Raw genomic sequence first — 26476 nt, forward strand, 5'->3', positions numbered from 1 at the left:
AACATTTATCAAGAACATATTCTGAGTTCAAATCTGACCTCAGACACTTTCTAACTGTGGAACCCTGGGCAAGTTATTTCACCCTGTTTGCCTCAGTTCCTCATTTGTAAAATGAGCTAGGAAGGAAATCATAAACACTCTGATAGCTCTGCCAAGAAAACCCCAAATGGGGTCATGGGGAGAGTTAGACACGACTCAGCAACAATAAAAATCTGTACCGTGCTTTGCAAGTCTTAAAACGTCCCCAAAATGCTAGCTATCAACTTTGAAAGGATGTCAGTTATACATTAAATATCTCATCAGAGAATCAGAGCTGATATAGCCAAGACAGAAGGGCTCATCAGTTGACTTCATCTAAAGAATCTTTATAAACTAAAGTGTTGGCCGCTGCCATGGAAACTTCTTAAAGAACCATGTCATTGTTTAGCAAGGTACTGGATCTCACATGCCTGAGTGAAGGGTGGAGCAGAGCCAAACACAAAGAGGCAAGAAAAGTCAATCTGATTCCTTTAACACTATTTGGAGATCAATGAGATAAGTTCCTACAGGTTTTTAAGAATTGCTTAGTCATTTCACTTGGGCACATTGGCTTAGGGAAATGAAGGCAAGCACCTCATACTGCACCCTCTGATTTAAGAGCTAAGTCTTGGATCTAAGCCTAGGCCTTTGCTAAGACTTGAGAGTTTTCCTACTGAAAGAGTCACCAGAAACTCAGTGTGCCTGTCAGTTAAGTGAGGCTCATTCCATAAGCTGAAATGTTTGGTTGACTGCCAATGATAAGTTCCAATATTTTTTTAGTTTTTTCAAGGCAATGAGGTTAAGTGGCTTGTCCAGGGCCACACAGCTAGGTAATTATTAAGTGTCTGAGGTCGCATTTGAACTCAGGTCCTCCTGGCTCCAGGGCTGGTGCTCTATCCATTGTGCCACCTAGCTGCTCCTAATAAGTTCCAATATTATTTTAGGACATTCACTTTCAAGTATAGACTAACAACAATTTATCTTCTTTTAATTTAATGCTTTAGTTCAATTTAAATTTATATTTCAGTTTTGATGCTGCCCTGATGATTGGCAATGCCAATCAACTGGAGTTCAGTGGGCAAGAACTATTTCTGTAGTTACAGGTGCCATGTTCCACAAACCACATTTGACTTAGGGATGGTGATACTTATAAGGCGTGAAGAAGAGATGCGTTAAGAAAAGAGTCTCTATCAGTAAAGTGAAACAGAGTCTGGTATTTCAACCACAGAGCATTCCATCTATTGATATGAACTTTGTTGCACTGGAGTCATCCTCCTTGCCTCAGCTGTCCTTAGATGACCGGCAGTGGCAGTAGCTGAATGATGAAGTCAAGTTAATAAACATTTTAAAACCTATGTGCTAGACACTGTACTAAGTAGGGGAGTGGGGATGGGGAGGGAGATACAATATGAAAAAATGAAAAGCAAACTCTGCCCTCAAGAAGTTTATATTCTAACAGAATTAGATAACATAAAAAGGAGCTGAAAAGTGGGATGAAGATCTATAAATCAAAAATTGAGCAAATGATGTTCTATGATTTATGCCCAAGAAGATACCCTACCATTGAGAAAATAGCAGAAGTCCTATATCAGACTGACTCCAAACACGAGGAAGCAGTTTGGCCCTTTAGCGTCAAAAGATAACTTTGGAAAGTTGGATCAGAAGAGAGCACTTGAAATGATAATAAACAGATTCTTGTGGACAAATGATCCTGGCCTAAAATTACTGGAGATTCTGATAAGAAGCTTTGCAATTGATGCATTCATTGCAAAATGTTATCGACTCATGATACACAAAGATAATTTAAATAGGAGCAAGTCTCGGAGTTTGTATGTCTAGTTTTTTTTTTTTAAATCTCTGGAAGGACACAGGAAAAATAAAGGTATACCATCTACTGTGGAGTTACTTTCCCAACCTCTATCTATACCAACAGATTGCATGCCCAGGGCCTGGCTGCCATTCAACCTCTCAGAATGTAAAGCTAGTCCTGAGGGGCTAGTTGGGGAGGGGGAGGAATGTTCTAGTGCTGTGGCCTCATGAGCCCTCACCAGCATCTTCCACCTTTTTTTTTTAAATTAGTTCATATCAATTAGCCAGCCAGAATTCATTAGCTTTTAGGAAGAGGGATTTATTAAAGTGGAGTAGTAGGAGCAGATGTGAGACATTTCCTCTGAAAATCTCAGATGCCCTGTCCAACCAGTATATATACAATCCAGGGGGGAAATGGGCTCCAAGAAACTTAGCTCCTACAAGTCAATATTCTTGGAATCCTCAAAATGTTCCTTTTAGATGGGTTGTAAATTTTCTGCTGGTCTCTTCAGGGAGCCTTCAAATGCCTTCCTCAACTCAGCCAGTCTGTTTTGTCTTTTGACTTTTAAGGGAAAAAATCAGAAAATTGACTGCTGTTCAGCAGCAATTCAAAACAAAGAAAAAACTGGTTTTGTCCAATGTATCTCAAAATTACAGTAACTGGGGTGGCAAGGTGCAGAGGATAGAGCACTGGCCCTGGAGTCAGGAGGACCTGAGTTCAAATCTGAACTCAGAGACTTGATAATGACTTAGCTGTGTGGCCTTGGGCAAGTCACTTAACCCCGTTTGCCTTGCAAAATCCTAAAAAACAATTACAGTAACCAATGGAAAGACTTCAGAAGTCTAATAAGTTCCTACAAATGCAGAAAGCTTGATATTTGTTGCCAACAAGGGCACTCACATACTTGAGCTACTATCCTCACTCACTCTGATGAGTTGATCCTCCAGAGCATGGTTATCTCTTCCTTTTGGGGTTCTAGGGTGAGCTCGGAAGAGTTAGGGAGGTGTCCTTCTAGTACAAGGACTCATGAGCCCCCACCAGGATGCTTCCCTTTAAAAGTCTCTGATTCTCTCCTTTGAACAACTACATGGATTTCAGGGGAAAGTGAGCTCAAACTTAGAAAGAATATGTGGTTGTCTCCTAGTTCCTAGAGTCATCAAGATGGTCTCCTTTGGGTGCATGGTGCATCCATAGTGAGCGAATTAATATTATTTGCTTTCAGTTATTTCTAATAGTCTCATTACAGATTCTCTCTCTCCTCTCTCTCTCTGTCTCTCTCTGTCTCTCTCTGTCTCTGTCTCTGTCTGTCTCTCTGTCTCTCTGTCTCTCTGTCTCTCTGTCTCTCTGTCTCTCTCTCTGTCTCTCTCTCTCTCTCTCCTCTCTCTCTCTCTTTTTCCTTCTTTCCCCCTCCCCTACCTTCTCTATCCTTGCACATTAACTTTAAGGGAAAATAGGAGAGTAAAAATCAAAAGAAGGTGTCAAGCCAGAGATTACAGCTTTTGGTTGAGTCATGGGTGGATGTATGAGGCCTGACTTGGCTCACCAACACTTTTTTTCTTTTCCACCCTGTGGGAAAGAAAGGAAATGAGCCTCCTGCAGACCACTAGTAACAGGAGAAGTATTACTCATTTCTTTTTAGCTATATAAAGAAAGATGAAATAGTTCCTCCCCTCAGGGAGTTTATAATCTATTAGAGAGGAAGAAACGATTCAGATGGGACTAATGCATGATCTGATTGAATAATTCCCAGAACTACTGACTAATGAGAATGGAGACACTGCTCACAAAGGGGTGGAGTCAAGGGGTAAAAAAGAGTTGGAGAGGAACACAAGTTAAGTCCACTGGCCATTCTCCTAAGCATTGTGGAAACAAAGGCAAAAAACATCCCCTGCTCTCAGATGACTGATAGAGACAACATGCAAACAACCATATACGAACAAAATATCCATAGGATAAATTGGAGATAATTTTAGGTGAAAGGCTCCAGCATTAAGGGGTATTGGCAAAGGTTTCTTGAAGAAGGTAAGGTGTTAGTTGGAATCTGAAGGAAGCCAAGGAAGCCTCGGAGTGAAGATGAGGGATGAGAGAATGCCAGGCATCAGATACAGCCAATGAAAATGCTGGGAGTCCAAGGAAAGAGAGTCTTGTTCTTGGAATAGCCAGGAAGCCAGTGCCATTGGATTGAAGAAAAAATGATGGGGAATTAGGTGTAAAAAGACTATGGAGGGAGGAAAGGGTTGGACAGATAGTCCAGAGGGCCCTTGGTTTGGGTGATGCACATGATAGATTGGGTGGGTACTTAGTAGGTGGAATTCATATTGGTCTTGGGGGGTGGCAAGGTGATACAGTGGTAGAGCACCAGTCCTGAAATGAGGAGAACAAGAGTTTAAATCTGACCTCAGACACTTAACATTTATTGTTATATGATCTTGGGCAAGTCATGTAACTCTTACTGCCTTGTATCCAGGGCCATCTTCAGTCATCCTGATCTGGCTATTGGGCCCAGATGACTCTGAAAGAGAAAGTGAGGCTGGTGACTTGGCACAGCCCCCTCACACAAATCCAGTTCACTTGCATATCGTGGCATCACCTCCATGATATCATGGTCTCTCTTTTTTTTTTAGGTTTTTGCAAGGCAGATGGGGTTAAGTGGCTTGCCCAAGGCCACACAGCTAGGTCATTATTAAGTGTCTGAGGCTGGATTTGAACCCAGATACACCTGACTCCAAGGCCAGTGCTTTATCCACTATGCCAGCTAGCCTTCCCGGTCTCTTTTTTAAAAAAAATAAATATTTTATTTTCGCAATTACATTATGGAATTTTTCAGCATTCATCCACTTGCATGGTTTAAGTTACATATTTTCTACCACCTTTTCTTCCCACCTATCCCCATGTTGTACATAGACAACACAATTTTGCGTTTAACATATTTACCTATTAATTATTGTATGTATGAGGATTAGGACTAAGGGAAAAGGAAAAAAAACTCATGGTCTTCTTTGAGAATGAAGGACAAACAGCAGCTGCTTACTAGGACCAGATGCCTCACCTCGGAGGAGCTTCATGTAACAATTGTGATATTCTTTTGGGGTCCAGTTCACAGGGATCTGCTCTGGAAGGTCCCTTCCAGCTCTAACAGCCTTTATTGGAAGGTCCTTTGGAGCTCTAATATTCCTGCGTTACAGGTTCTAAGGTCTCCTCCACTCTTCTGTTCTACGTTAAGGTCCCCTTTGTACCTATTTTTCTGTGTTCTAGCTCTCATGTTTCAAGTTCCTCCTTTCTAAAGATTCCTTCCTTTTAAGGTTGGGAGAACCATCACTTGGATGCTGTGCCATCATTTCCTTTCCATGGGAACTGATGGTGTCTGTGGGCCTAGTGAATCACTGGCAATTGTCATCATCCTCAGACTCTTTGTTTGTGGACACTGGTTCGGGGATGGACAAAATGAGACTTAAAAGGTAAGAGCACATGTGTGAAGGTGTCCTGTACTATATGATTTCCCCTCAGGTCCAGGTATCCTCAGGATGTCCCTGTTTAGACTGAGAAGAAGGAACTGGAAAAGAGTTGGACAAATCGAAATATTTATTAAGTGCCTACATAAGCACAATGATTAACACTATGTCATCATTATCTCATCTGCTTCTCCTAGTACCCCTAAGAGGAGATGTTTGATTACGTCCATTTTACAAATGAGGAAACTGAGGCAGACAGAGGTGACATTGGACATGTACTTTTGTATTTAACATTTATAGATTAGTTATTTTGGGAAGTTGGATTAGGACTAAGGGAAAAGGGTTACAGAGTGTTTGATGTCTTCCTGCCTCCAGACCCGGCACTCTACCACCTGTCTCTGAATGGGACCTTGGTGGTCGTTTGATCCACTGCCCTTATTTGAAAAAGAAGGGAGCTGTTCCTCGGGAAAGGGAGGTGACTTGCCAACTGTCATACAGTGAGTTAAGGGCATAGTCCCAACCTCCCTAAGACAGTCCAAGGTTCTGTTTTTTTTCTTGCAAGGCAGTGGGGTTAAGTGACTTGCCCAAGGTCACACAGTTAAGTAATTATTAAGTGTCTGAGATTGGATTTGAACAGAGGTTCCCCTGACTCCAGGGTCGGTGTTCTATCCACTGCACCACCTAGCTGCCCCTACGATTCTGTTTTTGACATGATAAAGGAAGAAATAATGGTATAGCCAGTCAGTCAGTCAACCAATAAGCATTTATTAATCACCTACTATGTGGCAGGCTCTTTGTTGATCTATAAGGAAGAGGCCTGCGGGAAGGTGGTTTTTGGAGTCATGCTCTCTGGGTGATTTAAGGGAAATCACCTCACTTCTCTGGACTTCAGTTTCTTCACCTGTAAAATGAGAGGGTCTGATTTTAACATCTTTAAGGTCCTTAGCTCAAGATCCTTAGATTTTCCTAAAAAGGACAAAAAGCAAGTATGTGGCAGAGTAGAGACTGTCACTCATGTCTGGCCTGGCAATGAATAAAAATCTGGCTTCGGGTTCAGATTCTGTTACTTTGGCTGTTCCCTTCTCTTCATCTCAATTTCTTCTTCTGCCAAATTAGAGTCAGACCAGCTAATGTATTCCCTTCTAACCCTGACACTGTTTTGATTCTTGACCTGCGTTTTATGAGACCTCACCCCTTAAAGGGTTTGACCCAGGCAGAGTCCAAAAGCAGGCTGGCATGGAACTTGGCAAATCCTCCTGACTTGCTCTGCAAAACCAATCCCAGGACTATTTTCTACCATGAGGCTATTGGAGAGATGCCCCCAGGCTGTCATGGGAGGCAAATCCCCGGCTCCACAAAGGCTGAGATGGGCCGGAGGCCTTCATTGTCCAAAACAGGGGCTGTGCAGGTTGGCACCCAGAGGGCTGATGCAGGCAAAGCTCTCCTCTTCTTGCCTATGTCCCGGACAATCCGAGCCCAACCAAATGTGAAAGCTAATGAAATCATCACACTGAGACACAATGGTGAGTGAGCATCAGCTGAAGTGGGTATTCATGGGGGGTTTAATCTGGCATTCTCCATTCGCATCATGCTGGAATGATTTTTGTAACTTATCTTGGCACCGGGCACCCCCAGGCCAGTATAAATGCCACCTCCCAGCCAGATAGCCTTCATGGGCAGGAGTGGGCACTGGTATTGCTGGTAAGACTTTCTCTCTTCTATCTCTTCTCTTGCTCTGGTTGTTGGATGGAGAATCATTGGTCTGGGGTGGGAATGGAGGCATGGGCATAGAGGAAGGAAAAGAACACTGAATTTGGGGTCAGAAGTGCTGAGTTCGAATCCTAGTTGGACACCAGCTTCAGGACCTTGGGCATGCCACTTCTGCTCTTTAAATCTCAGTTTTCCCCTTTGTAAAATGAGAAAATCAGAATAGGAATCCTCGAAATTCTCATCCAATTCTAAAAATCCTATAATTTTTTTGGGGGGTGGGGACAGGGTTAGGTTAAAAAAATAAACTAGGCGTGTGCTACAGATACTAGACTCAATGTTCTAAGTGAATTCTGACTGAAGACCTAACAGGTAGGCTATTACTCCTAAGTGGTACCGTTGCCAATGGATGGAGAAAGGGGCTTTGGGAGTAAAGGGTCATGAATAGAGGCTTTAAGTGGCACAAGTCAGGAAGTCCTGAGTTCAGATCCTACCTCAGATACCCACTTAGTTCTGTGATGCTGGACAAGCCATTTAACTTCTGTTTGCCTCAACTACCTCATCCATAAGAAGGTGATAATAATAGTACCCATCTCCCTGGATTGCTATATTGGCTGAGATAACATTTTTTAGCACTTTGTAGACATTGAAGCATTATTTAAATGCTATTATTAATATTTTTATTTTTATGACAATCATCTGGACAGAGACAGAAGGGGATCTCTCTATAATAGACTTTGGGCTCACCCCCCTGATTATTTTAATTTCTTCTCTGGATGACCAATGAGCAAGGGATGTCTAAAAGGCTGAATTTTTTGCTTTGAAGTAGATGTGTGAAAATCAAGGAGAGAGGAAGACAGCTTCCTTGGGGAGGAGCCTCCTCTTAACCTTTTATGAGTGATGGAGCTCTGACAGACTGGATCAGCCTAGGGGTCCTGTCTCAGAAGGATGCAAACAAGCAAAATGCAGGAAATTTCAAAAGAGGTTAGAGGTTAATGAAAGCAAAGCTGCCATTCTTCATCCTCTGAATTCATAGACACCCTACAGTGGTCCCCTGTCTTTGAGAATCTGGAAATTCCAAGTTAAGAACTATTCCATTAGGACCATAAAACTGGCTCCTGAATTTTGAATTCCAATCTCTCTCTATTCTTTGCTCTTCAGGGCAGTGTTGACCCTATGCAGAGGCAGAGTCTTCCTGGGAGGTGAATGTAGAGGGTCAGGGGCCTGGCTATCCGCTTCTCAGTGTACAATATCCCCACAGTAGGACATTTCCCCATTAGAGTCCTGGAGACCTTCAAGAATGCACTGGTAAGGGGTGGCTAGGTGGCACAGTGGATAGAGCACCTGCCCTGGAGTCAGGAGTCCCTGAGTTCAAATCCAGCCTCAGACACTTAATCATGATCTAGCTGTGTGGCCTTGGGCAAGTCACTTAACCCCATTGCCTTGCAAAAAAAAAAAAAGAATGCACTGGTAAAACACAGGTTCCAGGAGGCATGACAACCATTAGTTATCACTTTGTCCTCTGTGTCATAGAGCTACCCTAGGGTTATTTAACCTGCAGTATAGAGGCTTCTGGGAAAGTATGCTCATTGTCTTCTAAGTTTGGTCCCAGGGGAGCAGAACTGTTGCTGCAGGCTGAAGTGGAGAAGAGGCAATTTAGGCTTAATATCAGGAAGATTGCCCCTAAGGGCTCTGGGGCTGCCTTGGAAGATAAGTAATTTCTCCATCACTAGAGGTAGAGGAAGGACCAGCAAGGACCAGACCTGGAGAGGTATCCAGATTCATTAAAGGGTCCGGGGAAGGGAGCAGTTCCCTGAAGCAGAAGGAAGAGGGAGGGAAGTTACATGGAGAAGAAGGGCCTTGGAGAGGGAGGGGAGTGAGGAGGGATGGTGAGAGAAGAAGAAAGGACACAAAGAGGGAAGGGGGAAGGATGCCAATGCCCAATTTGGCCCTCTCCAGGTATCCCCTTACAGTTTAGAGAGAAACCTAGAATGGGATGGATGATAGATGTCCATCATTTTACATATGAGGCACAGAAAGGATGAATGACTTTTGTCCAGGGGTACACATCTGGGATGTGTCTGAGAAGGGATGTGTCCTCCTGATTCCCCATCTGCTACTCCATGCTGATGTACATGAAAGTATGGTCTGATAGCAGCTTTGCATGCTTCATATATGAGCTGGCATATGACGTAGTGGTAGATAGAGAAAATGAGATAGAGAGGCAAAGCTTCCCAGAATAAGGAGGTCATGGTCTCACTATGCTCTTTCCTGCTTAGCTTTTCTCTGGAGACCTGTGACTAGTACTAGGGGTTGTATGACGGGAAGGATGTTGAAAGACTCACCTATCTGGTGAACCTTACCATTATGGCTTCTCAGCAATGGTCAAAGAAACTCTTTGTGTTGGCTGTTTAGATGTTTCCATTGTATCTGTTATATCTGACTCTTTGTGATCCCATTTGGGTTTTTTTGGGGAAGGTATATTGAAATGGGTTGCCATTTGCTTCTCTGCCTCATTTTTACAAATGAGGAAACTGAGGCAAAAGTGTAAAGTGATTTGCCCAGGGCCACACAGCTAGGAAGTATCTGATTCTGAATTTGAACTCATATGGATGAGTTTTCTGGCAGTTACTCTATCCTCTGTGCCATAGAAACCCCAGAGTTATTTAACTTGCTGTAAAGAAGTTTCTGGGAAGGCATGCTCATTGTCTTGTAAGTTTGGTCCCAGGGGAGCAGAACTGTTGACGTGGGTTGAAAGGGAAAAGAGACAATTTAGGTTTAATATCAGGAAGATTTCCCCTAAGGGCTCTGGTGCTGCCTTGGAAGATAAGTAATTCTTCCATCACTTGAGGTTTCCAGGCAAAGCTAAGTGACTGATTTGGTAGATGGTGGAAAGTATCCAACAGTTGACTATTTAAGCTAAGAAGTTGGGATTCTTTATCCAGGCTGCAGAAATCTATCCGAATTTTGTTTGTTTCGGGCAAAGGGGGAAGGTTCTTGACTGTCTCTTGTTTCTACTCTCTTCAGTTTCCATCCTGAGTGAGACTATGGCATCGGACTACCAGACTCAGTCTTCTAAACCACAGCCCCTCAATCCCAAGGTTGGTACCTTGTAAGCATGTTTCTTGGATTAGGATTCCTGTCACTAAATTTCTGATCCAAGCCTCGGTTTCTTTCTTTGTGTAAAGAGATTAAAATAAATCAGAAGTTCTTTTTGATTTAATTTTTTTCCCATTACATATATAGTTTCCAACATTAATTCTGCATAAGATTTTGAGTTCTATGTTTTTCGGCCTCCTTTCCTTCCCTCACACATCTCCTATAGGTTATACATGTATGATTGTGCTTAACAAAAATTTCATATTAGTCTTGTTGTAAAAGCAGAATCAGAACAAAAGGGGGAAAAACTATGAGAAAGGAAATACATAAAAGCAATTTTAAAAAGCGAAACTAGCATGCTTTGGGGTGCATGCAGACTCCAGAGTTTTTCTCTGCACGTAGATGATATTTTCCATCACAAGTCTTTGTGAACTGCCTTTGCTCACCATCTTATTGAGCAAAGCTAAATCTATCATAGCGGATCATCAGGGCGTGGCTGTTAATATGTAAAATGTTCTCCTAGCCTGCTCACTTTACTCAGTATCAGCCCATGCAAGTCTTTCCAAGTTTTTCTGACATCCTCCTACTCATATGAGTGTCATTAACCTGGTAATTCATACTAAGGCCTTATAATAACTTATAGGCTCACCGAATGTTAGAGCTGGGTGGGACTTCAGGCATGATGTAGTCAAATCTTAGGGGAAGTGATATGGTCAAGGTCACACAATTACTAAGTGGTGGAGGCAGGACTGGAAATCAAGGGTCCCGATTACCCCTACCCAATTTTTTACTTCCTGCTTGAGCGGAGAGAGTAGGCAAAGAAAGGAAAGGGAGAGGGAAGGCTTTTGGTGGGCATTTCCTTTCTGCCACTCAATGTTTTGGTGGGCTCTGGGTGAGGGAAGTCTTCTGGAAGGCAGTTGGGGTACAGGGACAGACTTTCAGGTGGAAAAATGGATCTGTGGGTGTATCTACACATGGGTGTGCGTTTGCATGTTTATATGTCCTATGTGTGTGCTCATAAGCATGTGCCTGCTCGTCTTGGTGAAGGGGGGGTGAATGGCCTCCAGGCTTCCTTCTGTGGAACAAACTATCCATTAGAGGCTTCCTTGGGCAAAGTTGTGTGCCCTACTTCCACCTCCAGCTCCACTCCCCATTGGCCCCATTGTCCTTCCTTTGGCTATGATTAGAACAAGGAGTCCTGGGCAATTCCAAGGAGCTAATCTCATTCTGTGACTGGAGAAGGCCCAGCTGGGGCCGCAGAATTATTTCCTGAGTGGCAGGTAACCCCTTATCCTCCTTCCCCTCCCACTCCTTCTCCCAATACTGTTTTTTGGGTTTTTTTTTTTAGTTTTTGCAAGGCAATGGGGTTAAGTGACTTGCCCAAGGCCACACAGCTAGGTCATTATTAAGTGTCTGAGGCCGGATTTGAACTCAGGTCCTCCTGACTCCAGGCCCGGTGCTCTATCCACTGCACCACCTAGCTGCCCCTCCACTACTGTTTCTTCAGGAGCATGAGAGTGAAATACGTTCTCTTGGAGAATGCTGCTGGTAGCCCTCTGATGCTTTCACTTCTCCCCAGAAAACTTTTTTGTTTGTTTGTTTGTTTTCAACAACAATTCATGAACCATCTCAGAGGATCATAGGTCAAGAAATGCAAGAAGTTTAGAGGTTTTCAAGTCCAATCCCCTACTTTTATAGACAAGGAAACTAAGTCACAGGGAAAGTTTGGTGGAAGGGACTTTGAGGCCTTCTGATCTGATCTCCTGTAGTGATTTTTTTTCTCTTCTTGGGTACCTAGATTGTCATCTTTGAGCAGGAGAATTTCCAAGGACGCTCCCATGAACTGAATGGGCCATGTGCCAACCTCAAGGACACCGGGATGGAGAAGGCGGCCTCCATCCTTGTGCAGTCAGGACCGTAAGTGCCTGTTGATCCTCTTTGACCTAGTGTTGCTGGAAATAGGGATAGGGGCAGGGCAAACCTGGAGGGCAGTGTGGGCCAGAGACCTGGGCAAGTGGGGTAGAGAAGGGAAGGGCATGGTCCTGAGCCCAAAAACCAGCCTCCTGGAGAGATGAACCCTGGCTGTTTGATACAGTACAAACCCTTATTAAACATATATTCTGTTTGTCTCCCTGGGACAATAAATATGAAACAATTCCTGCCTTCGAGGAGCTTACATTTTACTAAATTGGAATAAGAAGACAATTGCGTACTAAACTATAATAAAAATTAGAATATGATAAGAATGAGGCAGAGTGATCCGAGAGATCTGAAGCCAATGGATGGAGAAGGCATCAGAGGAGATGGCATTCTGGTCTTGAGGAATGTCGGATACAAAGGTGCAGAGATGAGACAGGATTGAGTGGGAACAGTGTCTACTGTGGGAAGTGAATTAACAATGGAAAGTAGTATATGAAACAGTCAGAAGAGTCCATGGGATCCAGGTTGTTAGGCTAAGGAGGGAGGGAGAGATAGCTAGATAGCGAGATAGCTAGGTAGCAAGATAGATAGATAGATAGATAGATAGATAGAGAGAGAGAGAGAGAGAGAGAGAGAGAGAGAGAGAGAGAGAGAGGCAGAGAGACAGAGAGACAGAGAGACAAAGAGAGACAGAAAGTCAGAGACAAAGAGATATACAGAGACAGAGAGAAATGGATAAGGATAAATGACAAATAAACCACGATAGAAGATTGATAGATGGCTAGACAGATAGATGATAGAGATGGTCTTAAGTGCTCATAATGGGCCAGGCACTGTGCATTTTATCTGGTGAGTGTATTTGATTTCATAAACAACAGGAAGTCACTGGCAGCTGTAGCATTCTATGTCCTAAGGTGCTCAGGTCACTGACAGCTCTCATATTCTCTAAGTATAATTCTAAAATCCCTTCCAAACCCTGTGAATCTGTGTGCATTGGAAACATCCAAAAGGAATGGTTTCATCCCTCCAAAAAGCTATATTTTAACTTAAAATACTAAAGAAACCTTCAGAATAAAGATCTGGGCTGGCTGTCTAATGCACATTCTTTGTCTTGAGCCTCCTTGGGAACAGGAGGAAGCTCCCAGGGTCTTTTCGTTTAGTTCTAAGGTTTCAGGCTGACATAAAACAGCCCCTGGAAGAAAAGAGGAGCTTCTCTCTGGGTGGCAGACCACTGGAATCCTCTGGAATGCCAGAAAGACTGATCGATACTGTTCCTGGCCCTGGGTGATCTAAAGGAAGCCCCTTCCTTTTCCTTCCCAGACGTGGGCAAGCGGAGATGAGAGCCAATGAGCCAAACCAGGCCTGAACATCAATAACTTAAGACCAGACCTTGCATACCCTGGCTTGACCTCTTTAGCCACCAGGCTCTCCAGGATGATAGGAGGGTCATTCTCTCCCAGGGCTTGGATGCAGGTGTCCCAGTGAGGCTTCTGTTTATAGCATGGCCAGTACTGAATGACCACAGCTCACTATAGTGGCTGACAACCCTTTTCTTTAGTTAGAAAATAACCCATGGAAAACTTGTAGTTCCTCCTCTCTCTCTGCCCTACCTAGCTTGATCTCCCTTCTTTTCTGCAGAAGAGAGTTTGATGGAGCAGCTGATGGAAAACCAGTCCTGCAGTCAGGAGTCCCTGGGTTCAAATCTGACCTCAGACACTTAATAATTACCTAACTGTGTGACCTTGGGCAAGCCACTTAACCCCATTTGCCTTGCAAAAAACAAAAACAAACAAAAGAAGACAGCTTGACTTTAAAGTCTATGCTTTCTTCCCCGGGTAGGGGATGACAGAATGTGTTTGATGTAAGCATCTTGGCAGGGTCTTCATCAACCAGGCAGGTGGGAGGTTGTAGGGAATGGTTATGGCTTACAATCTTGCACCCTTCTTCCATCATTTAGAAGCTGTCCTTCAAACAATGTTGCCCACTCACTCCCTGGATTGACCTCAATCAGGGGCAGGGTGTTTGTCTTCACCTTGAATCTGCCTCACCTAAGCCAGGACCAATCCAGGTCCTGTTCTGACTCTCTAGTTTAAAAGATATGGGTAGTTCCCAATTTTCTCTTTTTTCAAATTAATTCATTTATTTTTCCAACTAAAGGCAAAGATAGTTTTCAACATTCATTTTTTTTGGCAAGCTTTTGAGTTTCACATCTTTCTCCCTCCCTCCCATCTCTCTCCCATCCCCTCGACAGTGAATAATCTGACACAGGTTATACATAATTAACTCTGTTAAACATATTTCCATATTAGTAATGTTGTGAATCACACCTCTTTAAGTGATAAGTGGATAAAACTCTGGGCATTAGGAAGATTAAGTTCTTATCATAGCTCACACTTTTATTATGGCAATATGACCTTGGGCAAGGGGTTTGAACCTTTGTTTGCCTCAGTTTATTTATCTGTAAAATAAAGATAATATAGTACTTACCTTTCAGAGAGGTTGTAGGAGGAAATGTGATCATTATAAAAGATCTTATTATATAGATGCTAGTTAAAAATGACTAAATTGTTGGTTCTTGTCCTTCGTTATCAAAGAAGACCAAAATGACATTGCTTTGTCTGAGACAAATGAGAATGTGTCTGACTGTGGCTGATCAGACCAATATGGGCTCGGAATGCTCCACCCCAGGTTGGGCACAAATTGTCCATGGGAACCTCTGGGATGGGTGTTCTAAACTGTAGAACCACATTGAACTTAGCTTCTCTGAATTTTTTTCTACTTTGCCACACTGCCTCCTTAGTGGGCAGCCTTTATTTTTTTATAAGGGTCCAGTTATTTTTATCAAGGAAGATTGCGGCATCTCTTCCTCTGTAAAGTTTTAGGCATTGACTAATTTAATTCTTCACATCCTTTCCAGGCCTCTAAGATCTCTGGTTCTATGGCATATAATCTCATTTTCCCATTTTAATCACTTGCATCAATGACTTAATCATTAATTGCCAGCAGAAAGGGGCCATAGGGGTCATCTGCTTCTACCTCTCATTTAACAGATGAGGAAGCTAAGGCTCCAGGAATTTCAATGACTTGCCAAATATAATGCAGATGGCAAAGCTGGGATGCCCTGCTTTCCAAGAGCTATTAGCTATGGAATTTCCTTTGGCAAATTAGAATCAGTAGTCCTAGAATTCAAAGAGCAGGTCAGAGGGTCTTACATCCAAAAGGGAACATAGTGGGAAGCTTACTGATTGATTTCTATGAGATTGGCATTCATAAATTCCTTGGGTTTTCTCAGATTGACCTTAGTAGGAGCAGTGATCCCAAAGCCAGGGCCTAGAAAGTGGATTTCTCACTGGCAGATTCTCTCGGCTCCTTCAGTGACTATAAGGGAACACAATAATGTAGTATAGAGGAGAACCTCCAGTATTCATTCCTAAGCTCAGTCTCTCTTTGGTACCAAGTTGGGATTAGTCTGGGCTGAGATTTCCTGGCAAGAGAAAGATAGTCAGGTGCTTGGATCTTCTCTAGGTACCTATGAAGCATCAAGGAGCCATGGACCATCTGAGAAGGTTTTTAATTGGGGGAAGGAGTGTGGTGTTGATGTGAGAACCTCTAAGGAGAGCGACTGCCCTGATGGACTTCCTTTCTATGTTAACTCTCTCTCTCTCTCTCTCTGTCTCTCTCTCTCTCTCTCTCTCTCTCTCTCTCTCTCTCGCAGTTGGGTTGGGTATGAACAGGCCAACTGCAAAGGAGAGCAGTTTGTGTTTGAGAAAGGTGAGTACCCTCGATGGGACTCTTGGACCAACAGCCGCCGAACTGATGCACTCAGCTCACTGAGACCCATCAAAGTGGTGAGTCTCTTTCCCCCTTTGTGTCCCACTAACCTCCTACTTCAAAGCCCAGGACCCCAGGAATCAATAAAGAATTGCTAGGGCATTTTGTCTCTTCTGGCCCTGTCATGACAGGAGGAAGAAATTTGTTTTGGTTCTGGTGTTTCCTGACCCTTAATTCTGGTGCTTTCCCTCTTTTAATTATTTCCTATTTTACCTATACAGCACATAATTTTTTGCATTTAGTTATTTGCCTGTTCCCTCCCCCATCTCCAATTAGACTGCAAGCTTCTTGAGGGCAGGACCTGCCTTCTGCATCTTTTTGTATCCCTTAGTCCTTCAGATAGTGTCTGGCACATAGTAGGCACTTAGTAAATGTTTATTGTTATATTCCCGAAGGCTCTGAAAGCAATTAGATCCCAGCTCCCAGTAACCCTTATTAGTTCTGTACATCATGACCTATGGGCCCTGTTTTCCCTAGATCTTTCACTTTTGCCTTGGAAAAATCACTTTCTCTGAGACTCAGTTTCTTCATCTGTAAAAGAAAAGAGTTGGAAAAGATGGCAGATTCTTATTTTTTTTGTGTGTGGCTTAGAAGCTCCTGCCAAATTGGTAAAGTGTGTGAAATCTTTCTTGGAGTAGCATTTAAAAAAATCATAAGTAAAAAAATACCCTGCCAAATTTCCATTAGAGAATAACAAAAATAAAGACGTTTTTTTTTTTTCCATCTAAATTCATGGACTCCCTGAAATATATCTACAGACTCCAGGTTAATTCCTGGCTTTGGTGATCTCGGGGCCTTTTCTTCCCCCCCCCCTCTTTCACAGGATAGTCAGGAGCACAAAATCATCCTTTATGAAAATCCTAACTTCACTGGGAAGAAGATTGAAATCATTGACGATGATGTGCCCAGTTTCCATGCCCATGGGTACCAGGAGAAAGTATCATCTGTAAGGGTACAGAGTGGAACGTGAGTATAGCGTCCGGGTGTGGGCATCACAGGGGTGGGTGGCAGACACTGATGTTCCTTCACCTCTTTAGCAGCAAGGAAACTAAGGATAAACACCTTTGCCCACTGTGGATCAGTCTTCCAATCTGTAAAATGGAAACAATAACGTCTGCCTTAACGACCTTACAGTCTGTCAAGAAACCTCTGCTAGATGGCAGGAGACATGTCCAATTGCCTCTGTACCAACACACTCTGGACAAGATCAATAGTCATTGAAGATAATCACAGAGTGAAGGCATTAGAATTAAGAGGGATTGGGAAAGTGATTGATTCCCATCACCTGGGAGCCAGGTCACCTTTGGGAGGTCCAGAGAGAGTCTCCATGTAGCTCGAGTGAGGTGATCCTCTCAAGCGCAACAAGGCTGACCCATGCTTCTGTTCTTTCTCTCTGTCTCTGCCTTTCACAGGTGGGTGGGCTACCAGTATCCAGGCTATCGAGGTTCCCAGTACTTGTTTGAGAAAGGGGAATACAAGGACAGCAGCGATTTTGGGGCTCCCCACCCCCAGGTTCAGTCTGTAAGGCGCATCCGGGACATGCAGTGGCATCAGCGAGGTGCCTTCCACCCAACCAACTAGAGTTCTATCGCTCCGGCATCTCCATCATACAGGGATGAGGACCCACCCTCCTCTCATCACTCCCAGGCCAGGCCACCCTACAGTTCAAGCAAGTTAATAAAGTGTGAATGGCAAAGCTGTTTGTTTCTTCTTTGTTCTCTCTTATGAATGAATTTGGGGAAATGCCCAGACTATGGAACAGGGCCTGGGGCTAGAAGTCAGGAAGAGATCTGAATTCTTTTAGGTTCAGATTGGCCAAATAAGGGGTAAACTATCGATTTGACCTAAAGCAAGATATTTGTCCTCTTTGTCTTCCATTACCTGTAAGATGGGGAAAAAAATCTCTCTCTTATCTACCTGATCTAAGTTGGATTGGGATCTCGGCTGGCCTCACAAGATGGCAGCCACCTCTATGTGATCTGATGGGTCACTGGGTAGAAGAACCCTTTCTGTAAAAATATCGTTCCATCATTTGGGCACTGATGGCTTTTCAAAGTTGAAGGACTTCTCCTCAGTGAAGAGGGGAAGGGTTGAGAAGGAGAAAGAGATTTTGAAGCTCAACATTTTAAAAAGGAAAAAATATTATAAATAACAAATTTAAAACCAAACAAACCAAAATTGATGATCTATAACTGATGATGAACTATATATTAGCTGAAGTCCCAGGGTCTTTGGATAAGCTATTTGTGAGTAGAGGGCTCTCTAGCTCATCTGAAGAAAGCTTTTTAAAAAAAATTTTCTGGACTCATTTCTGACTCATTTTGTCCTCTCATCTCACTTAGGAGCAGGCCTCTCTGGTATAAACCAGTTTCCCAGGCTGACCACAGTGTGTCAGCAAAGCTTTGAGCACTATCATTGGTCCCTATCCAAGCACCTTCTTAATGGCCTTCTTGCCTTTTAACTCTTTATTATTTGGATTACCTGATAAGTAAGAGTCACAAATTACTCTCTTTATCCTGAAAACTGGCTTCCTAATTGACTGATCAAGGATGTCAGATTAAAGTTGGGATGTCCCAGGTTGGAAGACCTCATCAAATACAGAATGTTAGGACTGAGAGATGTCTCAGAAAACATTGAAAGGGCTCTTAGGACAAGGACACAGAATATCAAAACTAGAAGAAAACTTGATTGTTTTCTAGAAGGGTCTTCTTCTTCATTGCATGATAAAAAAAATGGAGGTCTACCCACTGTGGCACTGTATGACCTTGGGAATTTGACTTAGCTTCAGCTTCTTCACTGTAAAGTGGGATTAATAATTAATAATCATAATTCACATAGGTTTATTGGAAGGAAAGCTAGGTAGCTTGGTAAACCTGGAGTCAGGAAGACCTAAATTCAAATGGACCCTTGGACACTCAATTTCTCTGAGACCCTGGGGAAATTACTTCACCTTTAGTAACCTAAATTTCCTCATTTGTAAAATGATAATGCTAATAGCCATCAGGATAAATTGGGATAATATTTGTAAAGAGCTTTCCAAACTTTAAAGGAATATATTTTAATAATAAATCATAAAATATTAATAATAATAAAGATGCTGATGATGACAAATCTTAAAGGGTTGTGGAAAACTAAGCTATTGTTATCATTAGAAGGGCCAAGCATTTTGCCTACTAGCTCACAGCTAGGGTGGAACTGATGCTGGACACCAGATTTTCTGATTCTATTTTCCATTTCTCTCTGATGCCCCTTTGTTCCTCTGTGTTAGGCACTGCCCTCTTTTAGGAAGAGAATTCTTAACACTAAATCTGGAAGCTCTTAATGACTTTATGACATTCCTTTCTTCAATGCCAGGAGAAGCCTGGAGCCTGGAGGGACTGGTGAGAGATGTGGGTGGGAAAGGCCTTATGAGGAGAGATGGGGGCACTGAAAAATGATGAAAATGATGAAAAATGATGAAAAATGATGAAAAATGATGAAAAATGGACAAATTCAGTTCCTGCTTCTTACTTCCAAGGGAGGGAAGCTGGGTCTGTGGTCCTTTGACTGCAGATATCCAAGAGAGGTCCCCTTGCCCTTTATCAATTGTCCCAAGCTATCTGTGATGGATGCCCCAAGACTGGACCAGGATGGATGCCTCTGCCTTCTGGCCCCTCAGAACTCAAGTTTGGCTTCTCTGTAGGGTGACTATTTTATATAAAAGATCCCATTGGCATGGAGTGCTGCCTTGTCATTTCTTCCCTTTCTTTGCCCTCATTTCATGCTCTGAACAGATGCTGCTTCACATAGCATCATGGTCCAGTTTTCACAAGACCAAAAACAGCCTTGTCTGTGCTGAAGTTAGGACTTCCTGACCCTGATCCTTGCCAGATTGCCTGAAGGGAAGGAGGGAGGAAGAGGGAGAAAGAGGAGAAATGACTGATGGGAAAAATGGGAAAGAAATGGAACGGAGAGGGAGAGTGGGAAGAGAAGAGGGGAGAGAGAGAGAGAGAGAGAGAGAGAGAGAGAGAGAGAGAGAGAGAGAGAGAGAGAGAGAGAGAGAGAGAGAGAGAGAGAGGAGCTAAGTGAGTTTAATTGGTGGAGAAAGGAAGAGATGGAGGAGAGAGCCAAGTAGAGAGTGGTAAGAAAGGAGAAAGGAAGAAGAAGAAAAAGGAGAGATTAGTTGGTGGGAAAGGGGAGATGAGCAGAGTAGAATGAGATGGAGTAGGCTGAAGTGGAGAATACCCAAGAGAGAGATGCTAGCTTCGGGGGAGAGGGGGGAAGAGGCCCAGCTAGAGAGGAGCCCGACTGAATTCAAGGGCTCTATCTAAAGTCCTCCTGTCTTGCCAGACTGGGCTCCTTTCTATGGTGCAAGGGGGCAAGGAGGGACAGGTAGAGGTGTTGTGTGTGTGTGTGTGTGTGTGTGGTGTGTGTGTGGTGTGTGTGTGTGTGTGTGTGTGTGTGTGTGTGTGTGTGTGTGTGTGTGTGTGTGTGTGTGTGTGTGTGTGTGTGTGTGTGTGTGTGGTGCGTGTGGTGTGTGTGGGCAGCTGCTTTGAGCTGCAGTCTCTGGAAGGAAGGCAGTCTCTGCAGTCTTCCCAGAGAACCATCAGGAATCTGGGGCAGGAAACCTTGGCAGGGCTCTCTCTGCTGAATATCTGCAGTCCTGGCCAGCTTCCTGCTGTCCTCCTCCCCCACCACTCTCACCCCTCTGCAGCTCGAAGCTGGGGCATCAAACCTTCAATCCTTCAATAGGAAAAAACTGGCTCTGAGCCTCAGCAGGAGGCAACCAGGGAGGAAGTTGCTTTTTGACACTAGGAAAGCACCACAAATGGGTCTTGGGGAGAGAAGCATGGCTCCCCAAGGCATTTACTGTGGTAGTAAAATGCTTTATCCTTTTCCAAACACCTTCCCATCCTTAATCTCATCTGAGCCTCAGGATAGTCCTGGGAGATAGATAAGAGTGGGGATGATGGGGAAAGGGAAACCCAGAAGAGAGATAAGATTAGAATCCTGGGGTGGGGGCGAGCTGGAGGCTCCAGGAAGCCTCCCAGGTGGTCTTGGCCTTCCCCATGACTGGAGCATGTAGGATGCTCCAGCTGGTAGTGGAGCCACCAGAGCTAATTGTTAAATCATCAGTGGGAGCATTTATACCCAGAAAATCTGCAAATGCTGTGAATCGGGGCTCGGTGTATTGTTTTGTGAGTTGCCAAGATTGCCAAGAAAGTGATGGAGAAAATGTTAGGGATGCAGATTAAACTTTAAAATGTGTCCTGAGGACAATTTTGGAGAGCTGGTTGGCACAGTCTGGCTCACTGCGGTTTTGTTCAGTTGGAGAATGCTGATCCATCCCAAATAGGGAGCCTGGTTAGCTTTTCTAATGTTATGTTTTGTCCTGGTCTCTCTTTGGCTCAAAAACTTCCGATGACTATTCCCCATTGAATAAATTTCAGATCTTTTTTAGTTTAGCAGAACCCTCTGTAGTTTGGTCCCAATTTGAAGTGATGAAAAGAAGCCTGGATTAGCAACAACCATAACAACCCCCCTAGCAGCCATTTCTATAGCATTTACTTCCTTCACAACAGTTTCAGCTTGGGTATTACCTGTGTGACCTTGACCAAGTCATTTCACTGCTATTACTTCCCAAGTACATTTGCTCCTAGGATCGTTAGTATTTAGGGTTTAGGATCTTAGTATTTAGATTTATTAATAATGATATTTTGGCTGAGCATATAATGGTGATGGTGATGATGAAGCTAATAATGATGATGCTGATAATGATGGTGTTGGTAGTGTTGGTGATGATGATGATGATGATGATGATGATGATAGTGAAGCTGATAATGCTGCTGCTGCTGATGGTGGTGGTGTTGGTGATGATTGATAATGATGATGATGATGGTGGTGATAATAATAATGATGATGATGGTGATGATGATTATGCTAATAATAATATTTATTTAAATTCAACTAGGTACCAGGCCCTGTGTTAAGAACTTTACAAATATTAGCTTATTTGATCCTCACAATAACCTGGGAAGTGGGTGCTATTATTATTCTCATTTTGCAGTTGGGAAACTGAGACAAATAGAAGCTAAGTGTTCACTCGGACCCTGTGGGCCCTTCTTCTGATTGGTTGATTGCTATAAGGAAAATGGTCAAGCCAGTCATATCTTATTCCACCGTGATCCTTGTAATCATTGTTCTAGGTGGTCTTCCCAATTAGAATACAAGCTCCTTGAGGACAGGGACAGTCATTCATGAAGATGTGTTTGTATTCCTAAGGGTTAACACAATGCATAGTAAATTATTAATAAATGCTTGTGCTCGACTGTCTGAACAGTATTATAAGGTGCATCCCAGCTCTGCATTCTCTGGGTCTACTCTTCTTTCTTTATTCTATCAACAACAGGACAGAAACTTTTAAACAAGGTGTCTCATAGTGTGGTCTCTCAGGACTGGAAAGAACTTCAGAAGGTCTAACTTCCCAATGAAAGCAGGTTCAGCAATTCCATCATCAGTTACTTTCAGTCAATCTAGGGCAACTAGCTGTGTGACCCTGGACAAGTCACTTCACCCTGATTGCTTTGCGTTCATGGCCATCTCCAGTCATCCTGATTCTATCTGACCATTGGACCCAAATGGCTCTGGAGGAGAAAGTGAGGCTGGTGACTTAGCACAGCTCCCTCCCTTTCCCCAAATTCAATTCAGTTGCTTATCATGGTCTTCTTTGTGAATGAAGGACAAACATTAATCAATTAGGTGCCTACTATGTGCTAAGCACTGGGGATACAAAAAAGACAAAAGACAATCCCTGCCCTCAAAAAGCTTACAATCTAAAAATATTTTGATCAGTATTACTACTTTTTTTCTCTTTTTCTTGAAAAAGTGATTTATTGGAAGGGATGGTTCTCTGGGAGGTGGAAGAAGGGATGTGGGAGGGGTGAAGTATAGGTGATATAAAACCTCATCTTGTGCAGTATATATAGGAAATAATGAACAGAAGGAAGGCACTGGAATTAAGAGGGGGTGGGGGAGACTTCCTGTAGATGAGACTTTAATTGAGAAGCTGGGGAGGTCAGTGGTTGGAGAGGAGGAAGGAGAGCATTCCAGGTATATCTGGGGGGCAACTGGAGACAAAGAACTGAGAGATAGAGCATCTTGTTCCTTGGACCAGCCAGGAAGCCGGGGTCATTGGATCCAAGAGGAAAAGTTGGGGAGTAAGATGTCAGAATGCTAGAAGGTGAGGAGAGGAAGTAGGGCAGAAAGGACTTGGAATGCCAATCAGAGCATTTTGTATTATTACAGGAGAAGACAGGGAGACATTGCTCCCAGGAGGGAGCTATCTATCTTTCAATCATTAAGCAAGTATTTATTAAACTTCGGCCTTGTGCTCCTGGGGTCAGAGAGGCAGTGATCCACAGGGTAGGGGCTAAGCTATTGACACAGTGGTGGCAGAGCTGGGCTTGGCTTCCAAAGACCACCCTTGGTGAAAGTTGGGGGCCTGGGGCAGCTAGGTGGCACAGTGGATGGAGCACTGGCCCTGGAGTCAGGAGGATCTGAGTTCAAAGCCAGACTCAGAAACTTAATAATTGCCTAGCTGTGTGACCTTGGGCAAGTCACTTAACCCCATTGCCTTAAATAAATATTTTTTTTTTTAAAAAGAAAGTTGGGGGAATGGGTGAGCCAGAGGGGACCTCAGAGAAAGGATACCAGAGCAGGTGCAAGCCATTTCACCAGTCAACTTCATCAGTGAGCAAGCTCTGGGTCCAGTTGAAATTGTTTGTTAGAATTGTGGTACGTGAATCCAATGACATTTTACTACGTGGTAAGAAATGACAAGCCAGATGAACACAGACAATCATTGGAAGACTTCCATGAACTGATGCAGAGGGAAGGAAGGAGAAGTAGGAAAATGACACAGACAAAGACTAAAAGATTTTAATTTTAAAAACCTAATGACCTCAAAATGACCAAAATAGAATACTATAGATGTATAAAGTATGAAAAACGAGGCTGATCCTAAAGAGGAGATATGCGATGACATCTCTCCTCCTTTTTTGGGAGGAAGATGGTCACTGCATATGTTGTCAGATTCTTTTTCAATATACTGATATGTATTGGAACTAATTCATCTCTTACATTATGGTCAATATGGATCTATGTATAGCATGTTTATAAATGTTGAGCCGATTTCAGATTACTTTCTATGAGGGGAGGGGGGAGTGAAGGGAGGGAGGAAGAAAAATGTAAAGTGCAAAACCTTGCAAAAAATGATTGGTTAAAAATTACCATTGAAGAGCGTTAGAAAAACAAATAAATAAAATATTAAAATATATTGATCAGTTTTGCTACTTTTTTCTATTTTTCTTGAAAAAAATTATTATAAAAATGGTTCTCTGGGAGTGGAGGGAGAAAGGATGTGTGTGGGGGATTATAGGTGATATAAAACTAAAATATAGGACAGTTGATGATGATGATGATGATGATTGTTTGTCCTTCATTCACCTCAGGGAGATGATGCCATGAGAGGCACAAGAATTGGATTTGAGTGAGGGGTCTGTGTTAAGTCACCAGCTTCACTTTCTCCTCCAGAGCCATCTGGGTCCAGTGGCCAGATATGAATCAGGATGACTGGAGATAGTTCTAGATGCAAGGTAGGTAATCAGGATTAAATGTTTACCCAAAGTCTATTAAGTGTCTGAGATGGGATTTGAACTCAGGTCCTTTTGACTTCAGGGCTGGCACTATCCACATCCAGTGGATAGAACACTGGACCTTGAGTGAGGAAGACTCATCTTCCTGAGTTCAAATATGACCTCACACTTATTAGTTATATGAATTCACTCTGTATGCCTCAGTTTCCTTCAAGCTAGAGAAGGAAAAAGCAAACCTTTCCACTATCTGTCAAGAAAATTCCAAATGAGGTCACAAAGAATCAGACACAATGGAAAAAAACTAGTGAAAATATATCAATAAAAAAAATCACCCTATGTTTTTAGTTAGGTTAATTTATTTTCATTTTGCCATTGTCATTAAAAGGGAGCAAATATCCAAGGGGGAAACTGGAGAAAGAAAGAAGCAATTGTATTCCTAAAGAAATTCCTACCTATTTTTTCTCTCAGGCATTCCACATACTCAGAACCATCCTAAGAGTAGGGCAAGCTAGTTCAATGGCGCTTGCCCTTGCCCAGGTTGGCATTGACTGAGAAACCCCATTGTAAGGAAGAAAAGGAGTTAGTTTCTCCTTCCCTAAGGGATCACTTATTAAAAGGTCTAAAATTGCTGCCTACAATTCCAAATCCAATGGTATCCCCCCCCCCCATTATATCATTCTGTTTCCCAGAAGCCAGTGCCTTTTCCATCTACAGGCAAGGTGAGGGGAGCTTTGGCTGGGGACTCAGGGTAATCTCAAGATGAAGCATTCTTCTTGGAGAAGATGGAAGAATTACATCCAAGTTTATATTCTTAGCCTTAGCACTGTTGATTGATAAATTGTTTTCTGACCCACCCCCACCCAGCCCCCAAAGAGGCAGATGTGGGACTGAGAGGAGGTCAGTATGGTACTAATATTTGGCTGACAATGTTGAGTCTGTCCTGTAACCCTCTGAGAGCTGTCCCCTCCATGGCCCTGCCGGAGGCTGGCAGCTGCCGGTCTGAGTTTGTCACGGGATCCTGTTCCTGGGAGAGAGATTCATTTTTAGGGTTGGCTGCCTGGCAATGCTCTGTTTCCCTGCATAAAGGGCTACTTGTGCCCACCCCTAGATGGGCTAAAGAGACAGCAAAGGGAGGAGGGATGTGAGGGAGGTGGCCAAGCAGGGAAGCCAGGAAAGAGTGCTCTGGTTTAAATAGGAGAGATGGGCAAGGGAGGAAGGAGAGACTATTAATTCAGGTATTTAGGAAGCTCTCCTGCCCCAGGTACTCCCTAACTGGGTGACCTTGGGCAAGTCACTTCCCCTTCTCTTGGCCTCAGTGTCCTCATCTGTAAAATGGGAATAATGCTAGCACCCAACTCCCAAAGTTGTGAGGTTCAAATGAGATAATGTTTGTAGAGTGCTTTGTAAATATTAACTATTACTGTATTTCTTTCTTTATTTTTTTACTGTATTTCTTAAATTCAGTTATATTTAAGCCTGCGTCATTCCTCACCCAGGGAGTTAGTTAGTCCAAGAACCTCTTATGGATCTAATCTCACAGCTGATTGACTGGGAAACTTGGTGACTGATTTTCTCTGCCCCCATTCCCTAATATTAGTGCCTTCTCCAGATCATCTTTAGCCCCAACGAAGTGCAGAATTCCTACCCTTGGTAGCTAGGTGCAGCAGCAGAAAAAGCTTTGAGTTGAGATTCAAGAGGACTTGAATTCCAATCCAGTTGCAGCTGCTTACTATGTGACCCTAGATAAATCACTTCATCTCAGTCTCCCTCAGTTCCCCCAACTGTAAAATGGGGATGACAGAACCTACCTATTTTCCTGTGTGAATCAAATGAAATAATATTTGTAAAGCGCATAAAGAGTAGTAGGCACTTAATTTATTACTTTATTTTACTTTGTTATTAAGCAGTTATGTTTCTACCCTTCCAAAATCAAGTGAACCACCAGCCTCAGGCTCCCCCAGTTGCAAGGATCATAGGAAAATGGAGAACACCTCCTTGTCCTGGTC

At 43.1% G+C, this 26476-nt stretch overlaps 1 protein-coding gene across 1 annotated transcript; it reads left to right on the forward strand.

Moving 5' to 3' along the window:
• The first annotated feature begins 5134 nt into the window (after nucleotides 1–5134).
• CRYBB2 (crystallin beta B2) lies at nucleotides 5135–17524 on the forward strand. Its single transcript, XM_074200952.1, has 6 exons — nucleotides 5135–5286; nucleotides 10015–10088; nucleotides 11885–12003; nucleotides 15722–15854; nucleotides 16661–16803; nucleotides 17250–17524. The coding sequence occupies exons 2-6, from the start codon at nucleotides 10035–10037 to the stop codon at nucleotides 17416–17418; spliced, it is 618 nt and encodes a 205-aa protein (XP_074057053.1). The 5' UTR covers nucleotides 5135–5286; nucleotides 10015–10034; the 3' UTR covers nucleotides 17419–17524.
• The last annotated feature ends 8952 nt before the right edge of the window (nucleotides 17525–26476 follow it).

The sequence above is a fragment of the Macrotis lagotis genome, chromosome X, assembly GCF_037893015.1.
Source record: "Macrotis lagotis isolate mMagLag1 chromosome X, bilby.v1.9.chrom.fasta, whole genome shotgun sequence".
Taxonomy (NCBI): domain Eukaryota; kingdom Metazoa; phylum Chordata; class Mammalia; order Peramelemorphia; family Peramelidae; genus Macrotis; species Macrotis lagotis.